The sequence below is a fragment of the Archocentrus centrarchus genome, chromosome 5 (genome assembly GCF_007364275.1).
Source record: "Archocentrus centrarchus isolate MPI-CPG fArcCen1 chromosome 5, fArcCen1, whole genome shotgun sequence".
NCBI lineage: Eukaryota > Metazoa > Chordata > Actinopteri > Cichliformes > Cichlidae > Archocentrus > Archocentrus centrarchus.
The window spans coordinates 24,424,141-24,445,804 of NC_044350.1; the positions used below are offsets into that span (position 1 = coordinate 24,424,141).

The following is a 21,664-nucleotide window of genomic DNA, read 5'->3' on the forward strand; positions in this document are numbered from 1 at the left end:
CGTTGCTTTAAATGGTTAACCCCAGGTATTTAAACTCTTCTACCTTTCCTACTTCTGATTCTAGCATCTTCATTGCTACACCTGTCTCCTTAGTGAGTGTGATGTTTATTACACCTTCTTTCTTTTTAAAATGTGTTCTTTTTTTTGACTGACAAGCATATTGCAGACCTTTTCATTTAGCTCAGTTTATTGATATGATTTATTAAACATCACAATGACCAAAAAGAATGAACACAAAATTAAAACAATTATAAATAGTATATCTTTTTTTAATTAGCAGTATGTTCTATCCTCTTTAACTAAATAGCATTAAGAAAATCATCTGCACAGTGCTGCAGTCTCTTTTTCAGTTTTTTATATATCTTTGTATTACAGTGTACATCTTTTTAAACAATAGAGAATAGTAACCATAGAGAAACTGCAACATTTCACCTAAAAACCACAAACTAAAGTAAAAGTGAAATTCAACATAAGGTGGGTTAAAATTGTAGTAACAGTGACAAAAATAGCTGATGCACGCATTTCTAGTGTCATATATCTATACTGACCATGTGAGATTCAACAATATACTGTGATTTAATCAAAATCTGCAAAAAGTTATAAGAATTAATTTCACTCATTGACAGTTAATAGTTGCACTGTGCAGTTGTTAAGCAGATTTTCAGTCAGCGCTAGGTTTCAAAGCAGGTGCCTTAGTCTGAGTCGCTGCTGCTGCTGCTGCTGCTGCTGCTGGAGGACTGTGAAGACAAAGAGAGGAGATTACATATCTATTAATAGTTAAACAGTTAGATTATAGTTTAAAACACTAACATAAATTTGATTTAATTCAGTTTTATTTATATAGCGCCAAATCACAGCAAACAGTCGCTTCAAGGCTCTTTATATTGTAAGATAAAGACCTTACAATAATTACAGAGAAAACCCAACAGTCAAAACGACCCCCTATGAGCAAGCAGGAAAAATTCTTTTAACAGGAAGAAATCTCCAGCAGAACTGGGCTGAGAGAGGGGCAGCCACCTGCTGCAACTGGTGTTTAGGCTTAATCTATATTCTATTTTATAAATGCAGAATTTGTATTATATTTTTATTGGTTAAATGAATGACTGATAACATCCCATTATTCAGAAAGTAGTGGGGGGTCATATGAATCATAATACAGACAATTTAGTTTTCATTTCAGTTCAGTTCAGGTTTATTTGTACAACACCAAATCATAACAGTCACCTCAACGCACTTTATACTGTAAGGTATTCTGGAGAAAACCCCAACAATCGGGCGAATCTATGAGCAAGCACTTAGCAACAGTAGGAAGGAAAAACTCCCCTTTAACTGGAAGAAACCTCCAGCAGAACCAGGCTCAGGGAGGAGCAGCCATCAGCTGAGAACCAAGTCAAGTGGAAATGTTATTCTATTGTAGTATGAAGTAGGTGGCTCTTATATCCGTTGATGCTCCATTACATTATTTTATTTAACAGATACCTATCCAAGAAAAAGCTACTTTTGGTTGCTTCCTTATTGAAATTTATGCCACATGCCCAGCCTGGCATTAAAATCTGAAGGGAGGAGACACAAAGCACATCTCTAAAAGAAAAAATAAAATCATTCAAAACAAACAGATCCAATACCTCATGTCTTGCTGAAGTTACACCAAGGATGGGAATTAAGAAATAACTTTGGACCCAGTGAGTTTGTCCATTGTGCTGATACTCAGCGCAATACCTCACAATGTCTTTGTAACTACAGATATCAGTTTATATATTATTCAGTTTACATAATATGTCATATCAGTTAATTAGCTCTCTGATTATCCCCCCTCTTTTTTTTTACTTTAAGTTTGTTAACCTTCATTCACTTTATCATCATTTTCCACCACAAGAAGTCACCAAGTAGTGACTCTGGAACACAGATGACCCATCTACTTAAATCATCTTCAACAGTCAACGTGGAAACAACATGCAGTTTTGAAAGACATCTTTCAAAACTGCTCACTCTTTTTACTTAAAACCAACCATTTAAACTGGAAAATGAAAATAAAGTCTTACATTCTAACTTTGAACCCAATCTCACCTTGCCATGTTTGTGGTGCTTGTGTGCCTTCTTCATCTTCTTATGCATTTTTTTGTGGGCTTTGTGTCCAACTAGCCCCATTCCCATTCCTGCAATTCCTCCAGCTAAGGCTCCAGTCATGGGATTTACCCCTCCATGATGATGATGATGACCTTTGTGTTTTGGTGAATGTGGATATGGACCTGGGTAAACACCTGCAGGAGGGACAACAGGATATCCACCTGGAGCCATAGGATAAGGATGAAGTCCAGGAGCTGCTGGAGGCATCATCCCTGGTGCTACATTTGGTCCCATGGCTGGATACATAGGAGCTGGGAATTGGTTAGCAGGATATGCTGGATTTGGAGGCTGGGGGAAGGTTCCTGGAGGAGCGGCAGCAGGATAAGAAGGATTGTAGCCAGGAGGAAAACAAGGGTTTGATGGGTCAACAGGAGGAGGAGGAGGACCTGGTACAGATAAAAGCACAAATACATCTTATACATTGTATGCTTCAAATACCTAAACTATTAAGCAGGTATAGACACATCATAAAATCCATCCATTCTCTTCCACTTATCCTTAAATGTTTGATTTCCTACCTTGATTTGGCCACATGGTTTATATTTTTTGACCTGATATAAAAACCCTAGAGAAACAGGGACAAAGGGAATACAGTTTAAATTTTGAATGAAATGATAGTTAAAACAGCAGTTATTATGATACTGTAAATATACCATGCAGTATATCGCACTTGATTCAACCCAAATTAAACAAGCAACAACAGTTACAATTTACTCAATGTCTTCTTGTCAATGTCTTTTATTTATTTTTCCACATCAAACCAAAGAAATTCATTTTACAAAGACACAACAAAGGGAAAAGCAGCTGATGGTGCTTTTTTCAGTTTTCTAACAGTTGGCATGAAAGGATGTTGACAGAGACACCAGAGCCAGAGGCAGCTACGCACGTGATCACCTCTGTGTAGGGTTTCTCCTTTCACAATTTTTTTGTTAACACAAAGTAACCCGTTTAATGCGAACACCTAACTAAAACTAATCCATGGTAAATCCCTACAATAAATCCTCATTTTGATATCCTTCTACTCTGCTCGTTTTTAAGTGATTACTATTGTAGTTGCTTACAAAAACATCATCAAATACAATAACCTTATCACAAAACATATAACAAATGCTTAAATGTGTAAAACCAGAAGTGTCACATGGTTACGTTTATAGCCGACGACCTGACATAACATGAAGTATAAACTGTGGTCTTATTGCTTAACAGCTTGTAAATTCGCAACACTCTCTCCAGCTATCGCTACATAACAAGTTCAACAGACACAAAGTAACTCATTATTGTGACTTTAAGCTGTTTGTCCCAAACACGCAACTTATAATGACTGCATACTAATATACAGGGTTCATAGGCTTACCGTACACACTTGGCTCGACTGCAGTGAAATTGGAACAGCTTCGTAATGCTCTTCCGCATCCAGCTGCCCGGAAGCCTTGAAGAAATGCACCAGGAAGCCCCGCCCTTTGATGAATGCTACACCGTTTATTTACGCAACAGCGAGAATCCATCATGCCCAGGACCGTGGCTCTGGACAACGAGTGAACTGTTTAATGGGAGGAGTCGGGAGATCACACACACACACACACACACACACACGATGACTTGATATGATACTATGATTCATAACCCATTCTAAGTGCTGATCCTAAGTGGATCAGCACTTAGAAAGTTAGTCAAAAATACACAGATTTTTTTCAATAACAACAATTAACAACAGAAATGATGGCTGCAAAAATTTACATGCCTTAGTTTCAGTTTCCTGGAATGGGCTTTTCCCCCCAAAGAATAAAAGCTTGTCATCAACACAGGCTTTTATTCAAATAGTTCTACCACGAGCCAAAATACATTCATAAAAGTTTTTTTTTTATTATTATTATTTATTTCTTTACTATACTCACTGTGACATTTAAACATATGACTAAAAACATGACTATTGTGCATGCACGCTAACTAGATTGTCTCAATTGAATAACTGAATAAACTGATCATTTCAAAATGTGCTTGTATAAGAAAACCACTGACAGAAGTTCCCAGTATATGGGGGATCTCTTTTAAATGTACAAGGCTCTCCAATGTTACACTGGCTCCTGGCTCAGGTTCCTAATATAAAATCACCTGCAGATGGAGACATTTGAGTATGATTGTAAATGTAACATTTAAAATTGTTACCATGTTGTACACAAATAAAGCTTTCAATACTACTACTACTAATAATAATAATAATGCTTTATAGAGGCAAAGAAATATGAATTTTACTAGTCCAACTGAACATTTCATGTGTTGTTGTAAATTAACATGAATCAAGAGATCCCCAAACACCATCCATCCATCCATCTATTTATCTAGTTTAGAGTCCTGGGTCCTAAATAATATCCCAGCAGTCATAGCAGACAGTAAGAGGCAGGTACACACTGAACAAATCATATCAATAACATAAAATTATCATTAATTTATTATTAAACACTTCAGTTTCCAGTCAAATTTTGTGTAACAACTTAAAACTGTTTAGTTGAACTTATGGTTAATAGCTGTTTTTAGGTTGAATTCTGTTTTAGAATACAACAACCTCAGTGGTATTGCAGTTTTGATCCCAAATATTCTGTGGTGGTTACATCTGACTTTGTTTTCAGCTTTTTATCAGAGTATAATCCTATTTCTTCCTATTTTATCATTATTATTATTTGCTTCCTAAACTTGATTCCTTGTCAGAGTTTAACCATTTGATCTCTCAAAAAATAAACATTTCCTTTCTCAAATGTGCATATTCAACAAATTGCAGGTCAGTGAACCAGCTGTTCCATTAACACCATCACCTGGTTTTCGCTCAGTGCCCAGGAAGTGGACACTCCCAACATGCTTCAGCAGTGGTATCTCATGAGCATCCTTCCATCCCTCATCATTTTGAAAATCAAATATTAGCAATGAGAAAAAAAAAATCCAAGTTGAATTTTGGAGAAATAAAGGTCTCACCTTAGTGTTGGCAAAGTCTTGTTTATTTTCCATACACAATAATATGTACCTCTCATATTTTCAACCAACTTTGACCCCACCTGCAGTGGCCACCCCACAGTTCAAGAACTGTCCCTGTCTGAACCATATCACAAGCTGCAACATAAAAATCTGTAACAGCAGCCAATTAAAAAGAACCTGCAGACTCACCAGAATGCACTGAATATTACAAAATATCCATCAAAATCACCATTAGTCAAAGTGATACTAATAGATGAAGTGCAAAAGTATATGGGCAGGCTTTTATCAACCATAGACCAGTGCAGAGGTCCTGGTCCATGGCTGACCATTAATGATCAGAAACACACACACACAGCAAAGGGTCACAGAGCTGCACTGCCCCATCCCCTCCTGCATTTCCAGTGTATTTGTTGTTATGTGGCATCACCTCCGATAGACACATCACTGCACTGTATGCACACTGGGAAACAAATGCTACCGTTGATGATACAATACCACTTACAATATCATTATATTTATTGGATACATGAACACAGGCGTTGAACACTTAGATGTGATCAACAGCCACATGTTGAGGCAGCTGACACACTTTGACTGCCTCTAGTTTACAAAACTGAGCACATGCATCACAAGAAAAGTAGCCTGCCTCGCAAAAGAAAAGACTATTGCATAAGACAATAAAAACAAACTTCAGCTTTAATTTATGCTTCTAGAAAGTCGTGTTTAGTTGCATTCAAATCTGTCACTTGACTAGTTTGTATGTTTTTATTTTCTTTTTTTTTTTTTTCAAGTGTACCACACAAACAGACTCTTTGACCCACATTTGTTGGGATCTGGTCACCCTCATTTTAAATCAATTCAATTTGAGTTTAAAATGGACCGCAGGTAATGCCGTGTATCTGCGCTGCCCAAGAGAACAAAACATGCGCACCTAATTTACAATTTACAATTGCGTTAAGTGAGGGCGTGCGTGCAGGTGTGTGGGGTCCTAGCTAAACTTCACAGACTTTTAGGCTGCTAGTCCACAGTCCAGTTTAGCCATAAATAAAAGCATAAAGGGATGAAGAGGCCAGGAGAGACCAATACATTTGGTTACCTGGTTGTTAAGATAAACGTGTACTACACGGTTATAATTTTTTGAGGCTAATTTTGGTGATTTATCTTTCTTCAGGTGACGGTTTGTAAGAATGAATTCGCTCACAAAGGATGGAGCTGATATTTTTTTGGACGACTCCGAAAATGATGTGACATTTTATGGCTTTTCCGACACTGAACTCAATGATGAGGTACGAGTTTTGTTTGGTTTCAGACATTCAAAGCCTCACATCTCCATAGTTGGGTGATCAGATCCCCATTTAATGTGGGGCAAAGAGGTTGTTTATGTGGGACACATTAGACTGAGAGGTAGGTTAAATTTTTATATATATATATATATATATATATATATATATATATATATATATATATATATATATATTATAGGCTATCAAACCTAAAGGATAAGCACAAACACTATAAGTTAAAGGTTTGGCATTGATCATGTTTTTGGATACATATGCTGTACTTTACTTTGATGGCAGTTTTCATCACTTCTTATAAGCATAATTAAAAGCGAACTTCCTTTTTATGGTGTAATATGACAGTCTTTGTACATCTCTGTATAATTGTGATGAATGTTAAAGCCATTAACTGTAATTTACTCGGTTTTGTCCATAATTGGCATTTACGTAGCTTGTTTCGTGATAAATTGCTGCCAAATCAAAAAATTTTACTCCGCATGAATTTATTTTAAATGTAGCACACAGACTATTTCTGTTGAGATTTGACTTTGTTGTTGTAGCCAAAAGAGCAATTATTCCTTTTTGATATCCAGCAGAATTCAAATCTTGAAGATGAAGCCCAGCCTAACATTTTCCCCAAGGAGGCGAAAACTACATCCAAACCATCTGCTGTTTCTACAGCTCAGCCATTCAGGCTGAGAGTAGCTGTGCGCACAGCTCCCTCTACCCAGCAGTCTACTGATGATGAGGAGGAGAGGAGGACAAACAACAAAGGGGTGAAGAGACCAGGACAGGCCAATAGGGCAAAGAAGGAGAGAAATGTGAAATTTGAGGGTGAGATGACAGCAGTGGCTCGGCCTGCTTCATCTGAGGAATATGACTCTGGTTCAGTAGAAGATGCATCCAGTTCTTTTCTGGCCAGGAGAGAGCAGAACATCAAGGCCAACAAAGCGATGGTAAATCAGACCCATGACCACGTGCTGAGTTTAAAAAGTGAAAAACTTATGTAAAAACGAATTTTAGAAAACTGTGGTTTCAGTGACTAGTGCTGAGAAGTTAAATCTTCAGGAAACTGTGACGTGTGAATAATGCAATAATACTTTCAAGTGTTGACAAATGTGTCCTCCTACAGTGACTCCTGGTGCTCATCTAGCCCGTCTTTAATATTGTGTAATATTCTTAACAGTTGGCTCAGCTGATGGCAGATCTGCAGAAAATACCAGGAGGTGCAGGGCTGCTGAAAAGACAAGCAGGCAAACAGAAGGCAAAAGATAGAAGCTCTGTGAGTATGATTAAAAATGAGGAAATCTTCAGCTAACAGCACATCTTATTCAGCTGATCTCTGAATATTTCTATTTCTCCTACAGCGTCCACTGCGATCTGCTCCGTCTGGAGGGGAACCCAGGAGGAACCCAGAGCGGGCCTCACGTAGGCTGACCAGATCTATGGTGGGAACTGAGAATCCTTCAGCCACTGAGGAGGCAGAAGTGGAGCTCAGCTTGGAGGAGGAGCTGCTGGAGGTCAGTCCTGTCATTTATCAGCATCCAGTCTACAAGGACTAGGAGCATATTGTGCAAGATACTACAGTAATTCTACATAGTTTACCTGAACTTTATTAGTTTATCTTTAGAGTTCAGCCAAGAAAATCCAATTAAATTAATGTTAAAATTATTCAGAACACTGTGAATGCCTTCCCTGAGAAACACAAACATTTAGAGAACCAGAGTGGTAATGATAATTGCAGTCGGTGAAAACCATCAGTGTTGTACTTTGCTGTGTCCTAATGTGTTTCTTGTTAATATCCATGTAAAACTTGAAGCTAAGAGGAGTAATAATTGAATCATCTGATTCAGGTACGCCGAGCTCCACGGCATTATGGCACCCCACGAGGTAATCGGAGTAAACCTCACGTTATTCGTCTGGTAGAAGAAATCACAGAAGAAGAGCTTGAGCTGGTGGCAGACAGTATGACTGATAAAGTGTACAACAGTGTCACAGTGAGTTCACAGCCCTATTCACACACAGTTGTTAACAGGTGATCAGTATAATGACATCATAAGAACTCTTGTTGTTTTAATTCTGCACACATTGTGATCAGATTGTAGCACTTGGTTATTTCTGAATCCCTTTTATGTGAGGTGAGGGTTGCGACCTACACCTTTTGTTTGATGCAGTTAAGTGGGATGCATGGTAGCATGTTTGTGTAGATATTTGGCTACACTCCCCTCCTTTGTAGTGTTGGCAGTGTGTTTTGGGTCATTATCTTTCTGCATGATGAAGGATCTCCCAGTCAGTTTGGTTGCATCTTTCTTTAAATTAACAGACAAAATGTTTCTGTAGACCTCTGAGTTTATTGTACTGCTGTTATCATGCATGACGTCATCGGTAAAGATTAATGAGCCCATCCCAGAAGAAGCCATGCAATTCCAAGCCATGGCATTATTTGCACTTTCACAGATGAGCTCATATGTTTGTGATCCTTTTTCTCCAAACTTCAGCCTTGATAAAAGTTAATCTTTGTCTCATCAGTCCATAAAACTTTATCCCAGAATTTCTGAGGCTTGTCTATGTACTTTCATTTTATTTATATAGCCCCAAATCACAACAGTCGCCTCAAGGGACATTATACTGTAAAGTGAAAACCCAACAGTCAAAACGACCCCCTATGAGCAAGCGCTTGGCGACAGTGGGAAGGAAAAACTCCCTTTTAACAGGAAAAAACCTCCAGCAGAACCAGGCTCAGGGAGGGGCAGTCATCTACCACGACTGGTTGGGCTGAGGGGAGAGAGACAGGACAAAAGACATGCTGTGGAAGAGAGCCAGAGATTAATATCTGATTAAATGCAGAGTGGTTTAAAAAGCCTAGGTCTATAGCAGCATAGCAAAGGGATGGTTCAGGGTCACCTGATCCAGCCCTAACTATAAGCTGGATCAAAAAGGAAAGTTTTAAGCTTAATCTTAAAAATAGAGAGGGTGTCTGTCTCTTGAATCCAAATTGGGAGCTGGTTCCACAGAAGAGGGGCCTGAAAGCTGAAGGCTTTGTCTCCTGTTATACTCTTAAGTATCCTAGGAACCACAAGTAAGCCAGCAGTCTGAGAGGGAAGTGCTCAATTGGGGTGATATGGGACTATGAGGTCTTTGAGATAAGATGGGGCCTGATTATTACAGGACACTTCCAAGACTTGCAGGATCTGTTGCGAACATCTTTGTGCCAGGTACCACAGCACACCTTCAGGGGTCTAGTGGAGTCCATACCTTGATGGGTCAGGGCTGTTTTGGTAGCACAAACACCAACACAATAATAGGCATGTGGTCATAATGTTATGCTGATTGGTGTATGTAGAGCCTATGAGGAAGCCTACGCAAGTGGCTGTTGTCTTTGTCAGCGTTTACACCTGTGAGGGCGACATGTAGTTTCATTTCTAGGGAGGTGCATGGCAGATGCATAGGTTACGCAGAAGGGTTTGCAGTTACAACTTGCCTACAGTGTAGATTTAACAGAAGCATGAGGTGGAGTTAGATGCTTTTGCTCGGCTATTATCCTATTATGAAGCAGAAAACCCTTCAGAACAGATAACGCTGATATCTACCATCCTGATCTCCAGGTGGGATTTTAAGTTTGTCGAGCCAGCTAACGTAAAGAAAGTTGTAAAACTACATTTTACATGTAGTTTTATGATGCATCTATATTTTCAGGGCTCTACGTGTCATCAGTGCCGTCAGAAAACTGTTGACACGAAGACGTGCTGTCGCAGTGAGGGCTGCCGTGGGATTCAGGGTCAGTTCTGCGGGCCGTGCCTGAGGAACCGATATGGAGAGGACGTCAGGAAAGCGCTGCTTGATCCGGTCAGACTGTTGATACACCAACACTCAACTGTGCAGATGCAAAAAATGTTCATCTTTTACACACATTCAATTAAAATCAAAACTTAGAGAGATTTTGGGAGAGGAGATACAGACACACAAGCAGGGCTGCAACTATTGATTATATTAGTAATCAAGTATTTTATTGATTATTCCATCAATTAATTGAGTAATGAAATAAGAAATACTTTTGTCTTATTAACAGTTCATCTGCATATTTTAACTTCTGTAGCTTTACTGCAGCTTTTTCGCCGTGTGAAACAAACAGCAGTGGATGGAGCAGCTACAAAGTTCTTTCTTCACATTGATGCTAGGTGGTTTGATGAAGGACCTCACCTGTGTCCCAGTAGAAGTTTAATGGTGGTTACAGGAAAAAGCGCTGCCCTCAGTACCAAGCAGGGGTTTCTGTCGTTACTGAATGATCACTAGTGCTAATAGTGGTGTCCGCTAGCAAACTGTGGTGATAGCAATCCATTCTGGTAGCTAACTAGTGGGGCATTAGGGACATCATTACTGAAATGCTCTCACACACACTACTGAAAACCAAGAAGATTTTTGTGTGAACAGGAAGGTGTTGAGGCAGTGTGTGAGAGTGCATTTTCAGTGATAATGTCCCTAACAACCCTTCATAGCTAACAGCTGAAATTGTCAGCCAGCGAGCACAAAACACAAACGCACACGGATGTAGAGAGCAGTGGAGGTGTGGAACGTGTCCATGATGATCCCACTCTGTGTTAAAGGTCATTTAATCCATCGCAGCAACCAAGAGCTTTAATGCTGCTAGTGTGGCTGAAATGCTCCGTTTACCTGGCGACACCTGAGCGCTGCAGAGTTTAAATGAAGTGTTTGTAGAAACAAATTTGTCAAGGATTTTTTTTATCATCGAATTTGAACTACTCGAGGAATCGTTGCAGCCCTAGACACAAGTTAATGTACAAGAAAAGTTGCATTAATTATTGGAAAATTGGTAGAAACCTTTAGAAACTGACCACCAATCACACCCATAGGTTCAGGTTTTGAACCCACTGGTTTTCTCTTCAGGAGTGGAAATGTCCCCCCTGTCGAGGGATTTGCAACTGCAGCTTCTGTCGTCAGCGTGAGGGTCGCTGCCCAACTGGTATCCTGTTCCCACTGGCTCAATATCATGGTTTTTTCTGATGTCCACTCGTACCTGACCAGGTGACTTTCCAAGACTTTATTTTATATATAAAGTTTTTGTTTTTTTTCTCCCTCACCCAGATAAATGACAGAAAACGAATGTGTTCTTTTGTAATGTTAACAAGGATTTAAAATCTCTTATTTACATTGGAGACATCAGCACATTTGGGGACTTGTAAGGGTCCGGGATGATACTTAATGGTTTTAAAGCCAGGTAGCATATACAATTCAGTCCAGGAGTTGGGTTAAGTACCATCAAAGGCCTGTTCCTCTGTTGCTAATCCAACTTAACAAGTGACCTAAATCTTCTCTTTACAGCCTCCGTAACAAACTCAAGACCGAGGTGGAAGATGTAGAGATGTGATTTCAACACTAGAGGGAACCATTGTTCAAAGCTTTTATTATTCAAGGTTTTATTTTCTCTATAAATAAAGTTTGGCATTTAAAATTTTTTTGTCACAAGAAACTGTAAACTATCCCTGATTTTAAACAGACTTTTGACCAATTGTGTAGTGCGTCTGTGTGTGTCAGATTGAAGCACAGTTTTGCGAAAGAATGAGACAAAGTATATTTATTTTAATCCAGCTGTTGGCATTTGCAGTAGTTGTAAACAACAATTATAAAATCTCTTGCTTAAAATTAGCCAAAAAAAAAAAAAATAAGAGCACTTGTTGCCCAATTAACTGAATCTGGAGTTGCAAATAACAATTTTTTCCAAAGTAGAACTTTGAAGCCAACAAACATTTCAACAATGATGGAAGCACAACTTTTCAGAACAAAACCTGGTACACTTATTTGGACAACAAAGGAAAGCAAATTCAGGGTTTGCCTCAAGCTGGATCTTTTCCAGTTATAACTTTAGCATGTGCATAATAGTAAAAATATTAGAAAATTTATGGACCAAAGACTTAAAAAAAAAAAGTTTATAAATGAGTATGAACCTTTGGTTTTGAGGCTTACATATTTATGCTGTCTGGACATTATTACAAAATACACACTCTGAACAGATATGAATTAAACCCAATGAAAGAAACTGATTTGAATGCAAGGCAAGGTCTTGGAAGAAGAGTACCACAGGAAAAAGTACAGGGAAGATCTGGACTGTATAGAATACCTTATTCTATGACAGACAGGCTTACACATTTAATCTACACACATATATAATGTAGGAGTAACATTAAACTTGATTGTGCATGAGAGGTTTAGAAATCTGAAAGGCAATCATGTAAGATGATCCTGCTTGTACTAAGAATTTCTGTAGGATTACATGACCAAATACATATTTACATAAAAAAAAATGCTTTGTGATGACAGAAAGCATTGATGGCTTAAATGTGTTGGGGTTACTCTGTGCTCTAACTCAATCCTTACACTGATTAGTGCTTCTGGCTCTGATGTGTACATGCCATGGTCCACCCCATATAATTTTAATATATTATTCCTATGACAATTAGATTGCAGTTTATGAACACATCCAGTTCTCTCAAGTACTGCAATCTGAGATTTGAATATTTTCCACTAAAGATTGCTTTTATATTTTTAATTTGGTGGGAATGGATTTGCATTTTGACTCATGTGCCAGTTAGCCTGAGGTGCATGTCTGATACACAGCCCAGTCTGACAGGGCAGGAAGTGTCTGTGAGAGGAGGGACAAATGGCAAAGCACACAGCTCCAGAAAATAAAGGGAATAAGGGGGATCTCTTCGCTAAAGAAGAAATACATTTAAGGAGAGCAAATTATAAGCTACAAATTCAACATGAAGTGTGGTGACACGTGTTTATTGCAGTCCCACTATCAAGACTGTTTCTTCATGTGGAACAAATGTTAGTGTAATGCCATTTTCATTTAAAAGAAATAAAATGGTGATTTTTTTTTTTTTTTTCCCTAGTCTAACATTTTAATCCAACTGAACCTTAAATGCCCAAGGTCTCAAATACAAGATGGAAATCACATTTCTCCCTCAGTCCTCAAATTCATAGTGTCTGTTGCGTTGCATCTGTCACCACCTCTCCTGCCTGAAGCTTTTTAAAAGCTTGTGCATCTGCAGTAAGGTGCCCTTTTTAAACCCCAAATGTCCAAATACAGTATCCACCAAGGCCACTTTACTCCACCATTTTAGTAGCTATTGCCATTGATTTGGTGAAGGTCCACCTGCATCATGTTGATACCACTGCTGGCTAATCGAGCTAAGCTCTCTGCAGATAAGGTTTCCATGGTGACAATGGTGTGCTGCTCATTTGCTGAAACTGCTCCGGTGCCAGCTTCTGTTCCTGCTGCAGGGGAAGCAGCATCAGCTGAGACTGTGGGTGGTGGTGTTGCTGGTAACAGACTGTGTTTTCTTGTTCATATGGGTCTTGATATGCTTTGAGAGGTGGTCGCTGCGCATGAAGCGTTTGGGACATTCTGTGCACACAAACTTTTTCTCACCTAAAAAAAAAAAAAAGAGGGAAAGAAAAAGTGACACAGCTGCACCTATACTATAGCAGACTTTTGGCTACACAAAGCAACATTTATTTTTGATCGATTTGTGTCACAATTTGTGTGAGCCATACAGCCCTGTAACTACTGGCAGGTGAGGGGCACTCAGCTCACTACAATAAAATAAATGGAAGTCAAAACAAAGCATATACAGATATTGTAAAGTTATACCTCATTTAATGTGGCAAACGTGCTTCTATCTGAACTGAATTCATCAGCTGTCTTAAGTAGTTTATTTATACCTGTGTGTGTTTCTCTCTATGGCGCTGAAAGCTCATCTGAACGGGTAAATCGTTTGCCGCAGAAAGACCAATTGCAGACAAGGGACGCTCTCCTGTGTGCCAGCGAAGGTGGGCCCTCAGGTGGGATGTCTTGCCGTAGATCTTCCCACATCCAGAGATGTGGCAAATGTGTTGCTTCTTTTTAGTTGGATCACTGTTGTAATAACCACAAGTCAAAAGTTTGAGAAAAAAAGATTAAATGATATTCACTTTTTTTTTTTTTCAGTTCTGAACAGCAGTTTTATAATGGCAACAATGAGCTACAATTTGCAGATTGTTACTGAAATGTAAGATCGTTTAAAAAAAAAAAAAAGTGTAATTTAATAAATGTATATAGACTGGAACATAACATTCAGCCAAGTAGCCAGCCACAACAAGGTTCAACAACATACCGTCCTTCTCCATCCTTGCAAAACGGGCAGGTACAGGCTTCTCTACGGTTACGTCGACCTTGAGGCGGTGGGCTTATTTCCTCTTCATCCATAGCTGTATTTTCATCCAAACTTTCTCCACCTGTCTGTAAGGCCTGCTCTCCTGTAGAGATGGAAGATACTCAAATCTGATATAATATACGAAACTTATCATTCACATAAATTTAAGCCACTTTATTTTCCATCACTTCAAGTTTTTCTGTAATCCTTCATGAAGGAAAATTCATTCCTTATGGAGTTCACAATCCATTATTAAAAAGTCTGGTGTGGTGTTTCATTAACAGCAGCTACACCAAAAGCTTAAACCTTTATTTTAGCTTGGTCTGTTTGACACTTGGTTGAAAAGAATAGCGCTCTTTCATCACAGTTATCTGCAGGCATTAACAACAAAAACAAAAACAACAAAAGCTACATTTATAAGCTACATTTAAGTAATAATGACAGTTTGAGTCCTCTGGCCATTAACCATTATGCTTAAAAAAATGTTAGTTTAATGTCAGAGCTGACACTGAGGTGTAGAAGAATCAGCATTTCAGTAAAACTAGTTTGAACAAAGCCTGCTGCAAATGTAACTGGGAGGCACGTGATTTCATAACACTGTTAACAGACTCAGTGATTCCTTACAAATGGAGGAATGTGATAACATCTAGTCCAGTGAACATGTAGACATACTGGTAGGAGCTGCCCATGGTGAACTTAAAAAAAAAGGGAGGAGTGTAGTTACACCCTTGCTATAACAGAAGTTGTGGCTAACCCACAATTGCATGTAATGGGACCAGTATGTAGAGGGTAAGCAGGGGCACCAGGAAAACAAAAGCTTTAGCAGGAACACAACATGTGAAGTGGACTAACGAGGTCAGAAAAACACTGAACCAGCTAACACTGGTTCAACCAGCATTGTGCACTGCGGAAGCAGTAAGAGAGTCAAGCCAAAGATACAAGATAAAGCAGAAAGGAAAACAGAAAGTAAAGCTAATCTTCTAGACTACCAATTGTTTACTAAACTCCATGCCAGCAAATTACATACTTTAAAATTATTGTGTACAATAGAATCTTTAGCTGCTAATTATCTAGCTAGTATAAACTAGAATTCAAACTTAAAAATAAAAATAAAATGGGGGTTTGTTATTTGTCTTTGCCAAAGAAAAGTAGGGTGCGGAAAAAGGCCGAAAACACCCCCCAACACCCACCAACCCCCCCTCCCCAACTAAAAAAAACAAAAAAAAAAAAAAACAAAAAAAAAAAAAAAAAAAAAAAAAACAAAAAAAAAAAAAAAAAAAAAAAATAAAAAAACCCCCCCCCCCCCCCCCCCCCCCCCCCCCCCACCCCCCCCCCCCCCCCCCCCCCCCAAATTTAATACAAATTAAAGTCAGTAACAGGTCAAAATGTCTTAAAACACCAACTGCTGATTTAATAACCCATATGTTAATATAGTTGAAATATGTATACATTTTTAAGACTGAATATTAACTATTCATGAAAGTCAGACTGACCTGCTGTGCTGGCAATAGTGATGGAACCCCTGGCAGCTGGTGCATCTGTAGCCCAGACCCCCCAAGGCTGTTAAGATTTATGGTCTGGATTCCTGGGATCTGCACTGTGTTGACAGGTACTCCAGCTGCAGCTGCTCCCTGAGTCTGGCCAAGCTGGGGAAGAGACTGCACAGGTGCCAGTGTGATCTGGGCTCCCGTCGGACTCTGGATCTGAATGGTCTGCCAGGTCACCTGGCCATTGGGGTTTACAGTGCGCAGCAGAATGGCCCCTGTGTTTGGCATGATTTGAAGATTTTGAAGCCCCTCCTGGCTGAGCGTTGGAGTAAACACTTGACCGCTTGTGGCTGCAACAGTACCAGCCTGAATGGTTTGGAGAGGTGCTCCACCTTGGATAACTTGCTGAGGCTGGATAAGAATTTGCTGCGGCTGCTGCCTGTCTCTGTTGTCTGGCTGTATTGGAACACCCAGAGAAGAGGCTGTGTTCTGCTGAAATGTCGCTGTCACAGCTCCACTGCTGTTCTGCTTTTGGGTAACTCCATAAGAAGAGGTGGTCTGCGTAGTTACAGTGGAAGCACTTGTCATGTAACCTGCCTCGCTGTTGGAAGACACTGGCTGATGGGACTGCTGCTGCTGTATGAGCTGGTTTCCTCCTGCTTCTCCACCATTTGTATCCCCCCCTGGAGCACCAGTAGTGACAGGTAACAAAGTGAGGTTTCCATTAAGTGAGACAGGCATATTTGCCAGGAACTGGGGCTGGTTTTGTAACAGACTATTGCCTAAACTTATATTTTGTATGGGGATGGCTCCCTGAAGGAGACTGGGCATGGTTATGATGTTTCCTCCCGCTCCAGCTCTGTTGCTTGCAGCTATGATCTGTTGGCCATTAGGAGAAGACACTATCTGAAACTGTTGCCCTGGTCCTGCTGCAGCAGGCACAGCAGACTCCTGCTGAGCATGTGTGAAATGCAGCGTCTGACCATCTACTGTCTGAAACTGGGGAATAACCTGGTACTGGATATTGGGCATCACACCTGATATAGTGGTAAGCACCTGCTGACCCTGCACTGATGGTGCCTGAGCAACTACAAACGGCTGTTGTTGCTGCTGCTGACCCTGAGTGCTTGCAGCAACTGCTGCTGGTGACAGCACCTGCCTGCTCTTGTTGATGTCTCCTCCTGTCATCACTCCTGAGGAATCCGTGGTGACTGTGTTGGAGCCTGAGGATGCTTGAATACAGAGTGGATTTACCTGCCAGCTGTTGGCACTGGAGGTAAAAACACCCTGGTTTAGGTCCAGCTGTTGCTGCTGATTCTGTTGCTCCACGGGGGAATCGTTCTCTCCCGGGGTGTCAATGCGACTGCATGTGGCTGCCAACAAGGCAAGTGGAGATGGCTGCTGTGAGTCCTAGAAAAAGAAGTGAAGAGAAAATAATATTTAGAAAGTAGAAAAATATGAAATGCAGTGTAAAGCTACCAAAAAAAAAAAAGTAATGGCTGTCAAAATATCAGGATGCTGGAAAGTAAAGCTGTATACTTGCACGTGATTAAAAGCATTTACAGCAACAAATAACAGTAATAACACCATAAGTTTAACAAAGTTATTTAGGTGAAGGAGACAGTGCAGGCAGGGTGGAGTAGCTGGGGTGATTTATGACAGAAGGATAGCAGCAAGAGTGAAAGGGATGGTTTACAAGATGGTAGAGAGACCTGCTATGATGTGTGGTTTGGAGACAATGGCACTGACAAAAGACAGGAGGCAGGACTGGAGGTGGCAGAGGTGAAGATGTTCAGCTGCATACACACTGGAAAGGATTTGCTTGCTGCACACTGCTTTGGAGCAAACACCTGGTCACGGACATTCCAGACTCTGGTTGCCTAGGTAACCTTCTAATGCATTTACCATCAAGTCTTATGCCAATCTATAGTATTTTTCCATTCTCCCTGTTAGTTGCTTCATTTCGTTATCTCGGTCTCGCCCACTTCCGGTCACTTGCTGTTATTTCACTTGTAGTCACCTGAAGTCCTGGAATGTCATTCATTTTCTGTGGACTCTAATCATGTTACTGTGGATTGCTTGCAGTGTAGATGCAGCTTTCAGGTTGTCATTGGGACCAGTAGACCAGTAGAAATGAATAGAAATTATATATCAGAGGGACAGCTTAGGTTAAGCATTTTAGAGAGGCAAGGCTGAGATGGCTTGGACATGTGCAGAGGAGGGGTAGTGGATATACTGGACAAAGGATGTAGAAGATGGAGCTGCCAGGCAGGAGGAAAAGCAGAAGACCACAGAGAAGATTCATCTATGTAGTTAAAGGAGAATATGCAGAGTTGGTGTGACAGAAGAGGATGTTAGGGATAGGGTAAGAGAAGTAGCTGATGCTCTGTGGCATTCCCTAAAGAAGAAGAACAAGTAGTAGTGTAACCTGGATTGGAAAGTCCAATAACGCATTCAAATACAAACATTTGTCTAGTACTTTGAATGGAAAAAAATTGCAAATTATGGGGTGTTTAGAATTCAATATGAAAAAGTGACTTCCTTCCCTGCCCGCAAATAAAACAAAAACCAAACTGAAGCAGTTACAGTAAAATGTTAATTAAAAAAAAAAAAAAAAAGTTTAAAATGTCTCTTAAAGAGTTTTTTTTTTTTTTAAACACCAAAAACATGATTAAAAAAATACAAATAATGTGATATATTAATGAAAAAATGTATTTCCTTTCTAAATGTCAATATTGTAAAAAATGTATGCTTAAAAAAATTAAACCCACTTTTTTAGCCTCTTTCCAGGGAATTGGGGAGTGGGCTTTAAAGGGAGGTAGGGGGGGTATGGGAGGGATCACATTTTTGTGGCGTTACGGCGGGCTTGGCTTCCCCTCCCCCCAAACCCACCCATCTCCCTCCCACACTTTTACTTTGCCCTATAAACGGACTCACTCGGCTAGCCACCCCCTCCAAGGCCAGCCAAATGGGCCGAGCGAAATACACACTAAGTGCCGGGGTTTAACGGGAACACCCCGTGTGGGCGACTTTTACCTGCCCATTCCCCACCCCGGTAACATGTGCTCTGGGGAGAAAATCAACAACCCGTACAGATCCCGACACAAACGAGCCACAGAAGCGATCAAACAGATGGGAAGTGCACATGAGTTCAGTCTGGCAGTGGACCTGTCCCGTAACCTACTTGTGAATTTGTGTTTCGCTTTTGACTGAAGCCTCCGCCGCTCTCCACAGCGGCCATTTCACCGTGCTGCTGATCTGCGGAAGAAGAGTTTTTGTTAAGCTCACATCTCCTTAAAGCACTTAAAAAAAAAGACAAACATCACACCATGAAACTTACTACTGCGTGTATTTAAAACAGGATGAAACATACAGTACAGCACATGCCACAAATAAATAATAAAAAGGGTGATTTCCGTGGCTGCTGTGAAGCAATTCAGACAAGAAGTGCAAGAAAAGTGCTTACTGGGCCGGCTACATGCTAAGCTAACATGAACTCACAGGTAAAGTATGAGCTGAAGTGACCGAAGCGGTTTCAGCCACCCTTGTAAATACGACTACCCAGCGGGCTCACATCAGTTAAATAGAGTTCGATTAAGAAGTAAGCAGACAGTGTCAATTAAGAGCAAATATAAAGTTACTGCTGACCAGTTGGCTAATTGTTGTTCGCTGTATACCAACAATTAGCGGGTCTGCAACGTTTAGTTGGTCACTTTTTTTTTTTTTAAACAACTCGGCATTTAATTAACGACACACGCCACATTTACAACACGAAACACATTTAAAACAACGTACTGCGACTCTACTCCTTACTGTTGAGTTAACACTTCGTCCACAACGTGCCAGGGAGTTTTAAAAAGTTCACTTACTGCTCATAATTTGAAGACGGGAGGAGTTTCGCTGCTCTTTTTTCTGCTTGACAACTTTTCACAACTTCACACTAACTTGACGCCCCCCCTTCTTTGAAGGAGAAAGGCGGGTGCGTTAGATTTATAAACCTGGCAACCTACCAACTTCGTGGAGGACAGACGGTATCTGTGTTTAACGGGGTTATCAGAGGAGGTAATAACCGGGATGTCGTCTAATGAACTTAGCACCTCTATACAACTTATATTGTTTCCAGTTGCATTTAATTTCCTCCTATCACGACCAAATTTCAGTTACATTTTAAGTATAATATTCTTAATTAGGATGTAATAAACTAATATTAAACATACAAGAATACGAGTGACAAAATCTGCCAGTCGGAATAGCTAAACGCTGGCCGTTTTGTTAGGCTACAAATTGAACTTATTTCCTGGTAACCGCACTATCGCACCGTCCCAATACTAAAAAGAAACGCACCCTTCTAAGCGCCTCTTTTGAGCAATTGCTCCTTCTCTCCAATGGAAAAGGGCGTTTCAGCCAACGGGTATCAGCTAGCCAATGTAATTGGACTAAAGGCGGAGAACTGGGCAGAACCAAGCAGGGTAGGTTGTACCCCTGAGTATGATTGACGTTTGGTTATCTTTTTCCGCTTAAAAGACGCCATGAGTAAACAGTTCCACAAAATACTGGCGATCCCCTTTGTTCGGTCAGACATATGGGACTTGCTGTCCATGTGAGATGTTAAGTGTCATTTCTCGATTTGAACACGGAGGTGGGGCAGGAGGAAGGCCGCCTGGGTATTTAAGTCTTGCCTCCGTGGCCACTGGCCACTCCCTGGTGGCGCCCGGTGGGTCGGGAAACGGCAAGGAGGCGGGAGGAGTCAGCCAGGGTGGCGGTGAAGATCCCCCATCACACGCACACACTGGCTGTAAACCGCGCGGGGAGGAGAAAATGGCTCGCATGTGGGAGGGCTTGTATTATTAGGATTCGTGAGGGGGCTGTCAATACGGCAGCACATGTGCCCGTGTAAACAGGAGAGAGGGTGGAGACCATCCCCAAGCCAGGCCTGCAGCCACTCCAACACTGATGCTTCTTCAGTTAGTCACAGATATGAATATTTATCCCACACACACACTAATGCATACACGGCAGCACCAGCATCCCACCACACTCTAATCTAATGGAGGCATTCAGATCAGTGCTTTCATTATATATTACCAGTCTCTAATACATCAAAGAAAGTAATCTCATCAGATTGTGTTTAATCTTAGCCTGGAAAGTCACCTAACTACAACTCTCCCCCAAAATACAATACCAAACACTCTCCTGTAGGGCTAGTAAAACAGCAGCCTACTTGCAAAGTTTTTCTATTATTGTGTGTTCTATTTTTATAAATGTAGACCCACACTAATTTTCTCCTGTGTCTCAATGGCACGTTGGGATTCCTAATGCAAGTTTATCATGTTAAAATGCTGCACTGTAGAAAAATAAAGGTGGCAGTTTCCAGCCCTTTACTGTAAAATTTACAGTGACCTTTCTGTATTTTTTACAGTCATTTATTGTATTTTCATAGGATAACTGAAATGTATTATAAAAAGTATTTTTGGGTCCATATTGTATATAGTACATATATAGTGATGGTGGAAGTTACAGCATTTCCATTACATTAATACATTAGTTTCCATAGTAAATTATTTTGTGAAACTGACACATTTTGTAGGAA

The 21,664-nt window shown here is 40.3% G+C and overlaps 2 protein-coding genes and 1 pseudogene across 2 annotated transcripts; 1 reads left to right on the forward strand and 2 right to left on the reverse strand.

The window, feature by feature from the left end:
* Nucleotides 1-185: 185 nt before the first annotated feature.
* Nucleotides 186-3,588, reverse strand: prr13 (proline rich 13). Its single transcript, XM_030729747.1, has 4 exons — nucleotides 3,482-3,588; nucleotides 2,646-2,692; nucleotides 2,068-2,513; nucleotides 186-737 (listed from the first exon to the last, which is right to left on the reverse strand). The coding sequence occupies exons 2-4, from the start codon at nucleotides 2,659-2,661 to the stop codon at nucleotides 693-695; spliced, it is 507 nt and encodes a 168-aa protein (XP_030585607.1). The 5' UTR covers nucleotides 2,662-2,692; nucleotides 3,482-3,588; the 3' UTR covers nucleotides 186-692.
* A 2,501-nt stretch (nucleotides 3,589-6,089) lies between these two features.
* LOC115780706 (cell division cycle-associated protein 7-like) lies at nucleotides 6,090-11,881 on the forward strand (annotated as a pseudogene).
* A 58-nt stretch (nucleotides 11,882-11,939) lies between these two features.
* Nucleotides 11,940-20,030, reverse strand: sp1 (sp1 transcription factor). Its single transcript, XM_030730060.1, is given in 9 exon segments — nucleotides 11,940-13,702; nucleotides 13,704-13,824; nucleotides 14,118-14,198; nucleotides 14,201-14,310; nucleotides 14,549-14,690; nucleotides 16,081-16,102; nucleotides 16,105-17,484; nucleotides 19,259-19,332; nucleotides 19,944-20,030. Coding segments are annotated over 9 exon segments (2,127 nt in total). The 5' UTR covers nucleotides 19,951-20,030; the 3' UTR covers nucleotides 11,940-13,512.
* Between the last annotated feature and the right edge of the window lie 1,634 nt (nucleotides 20,031-21,664).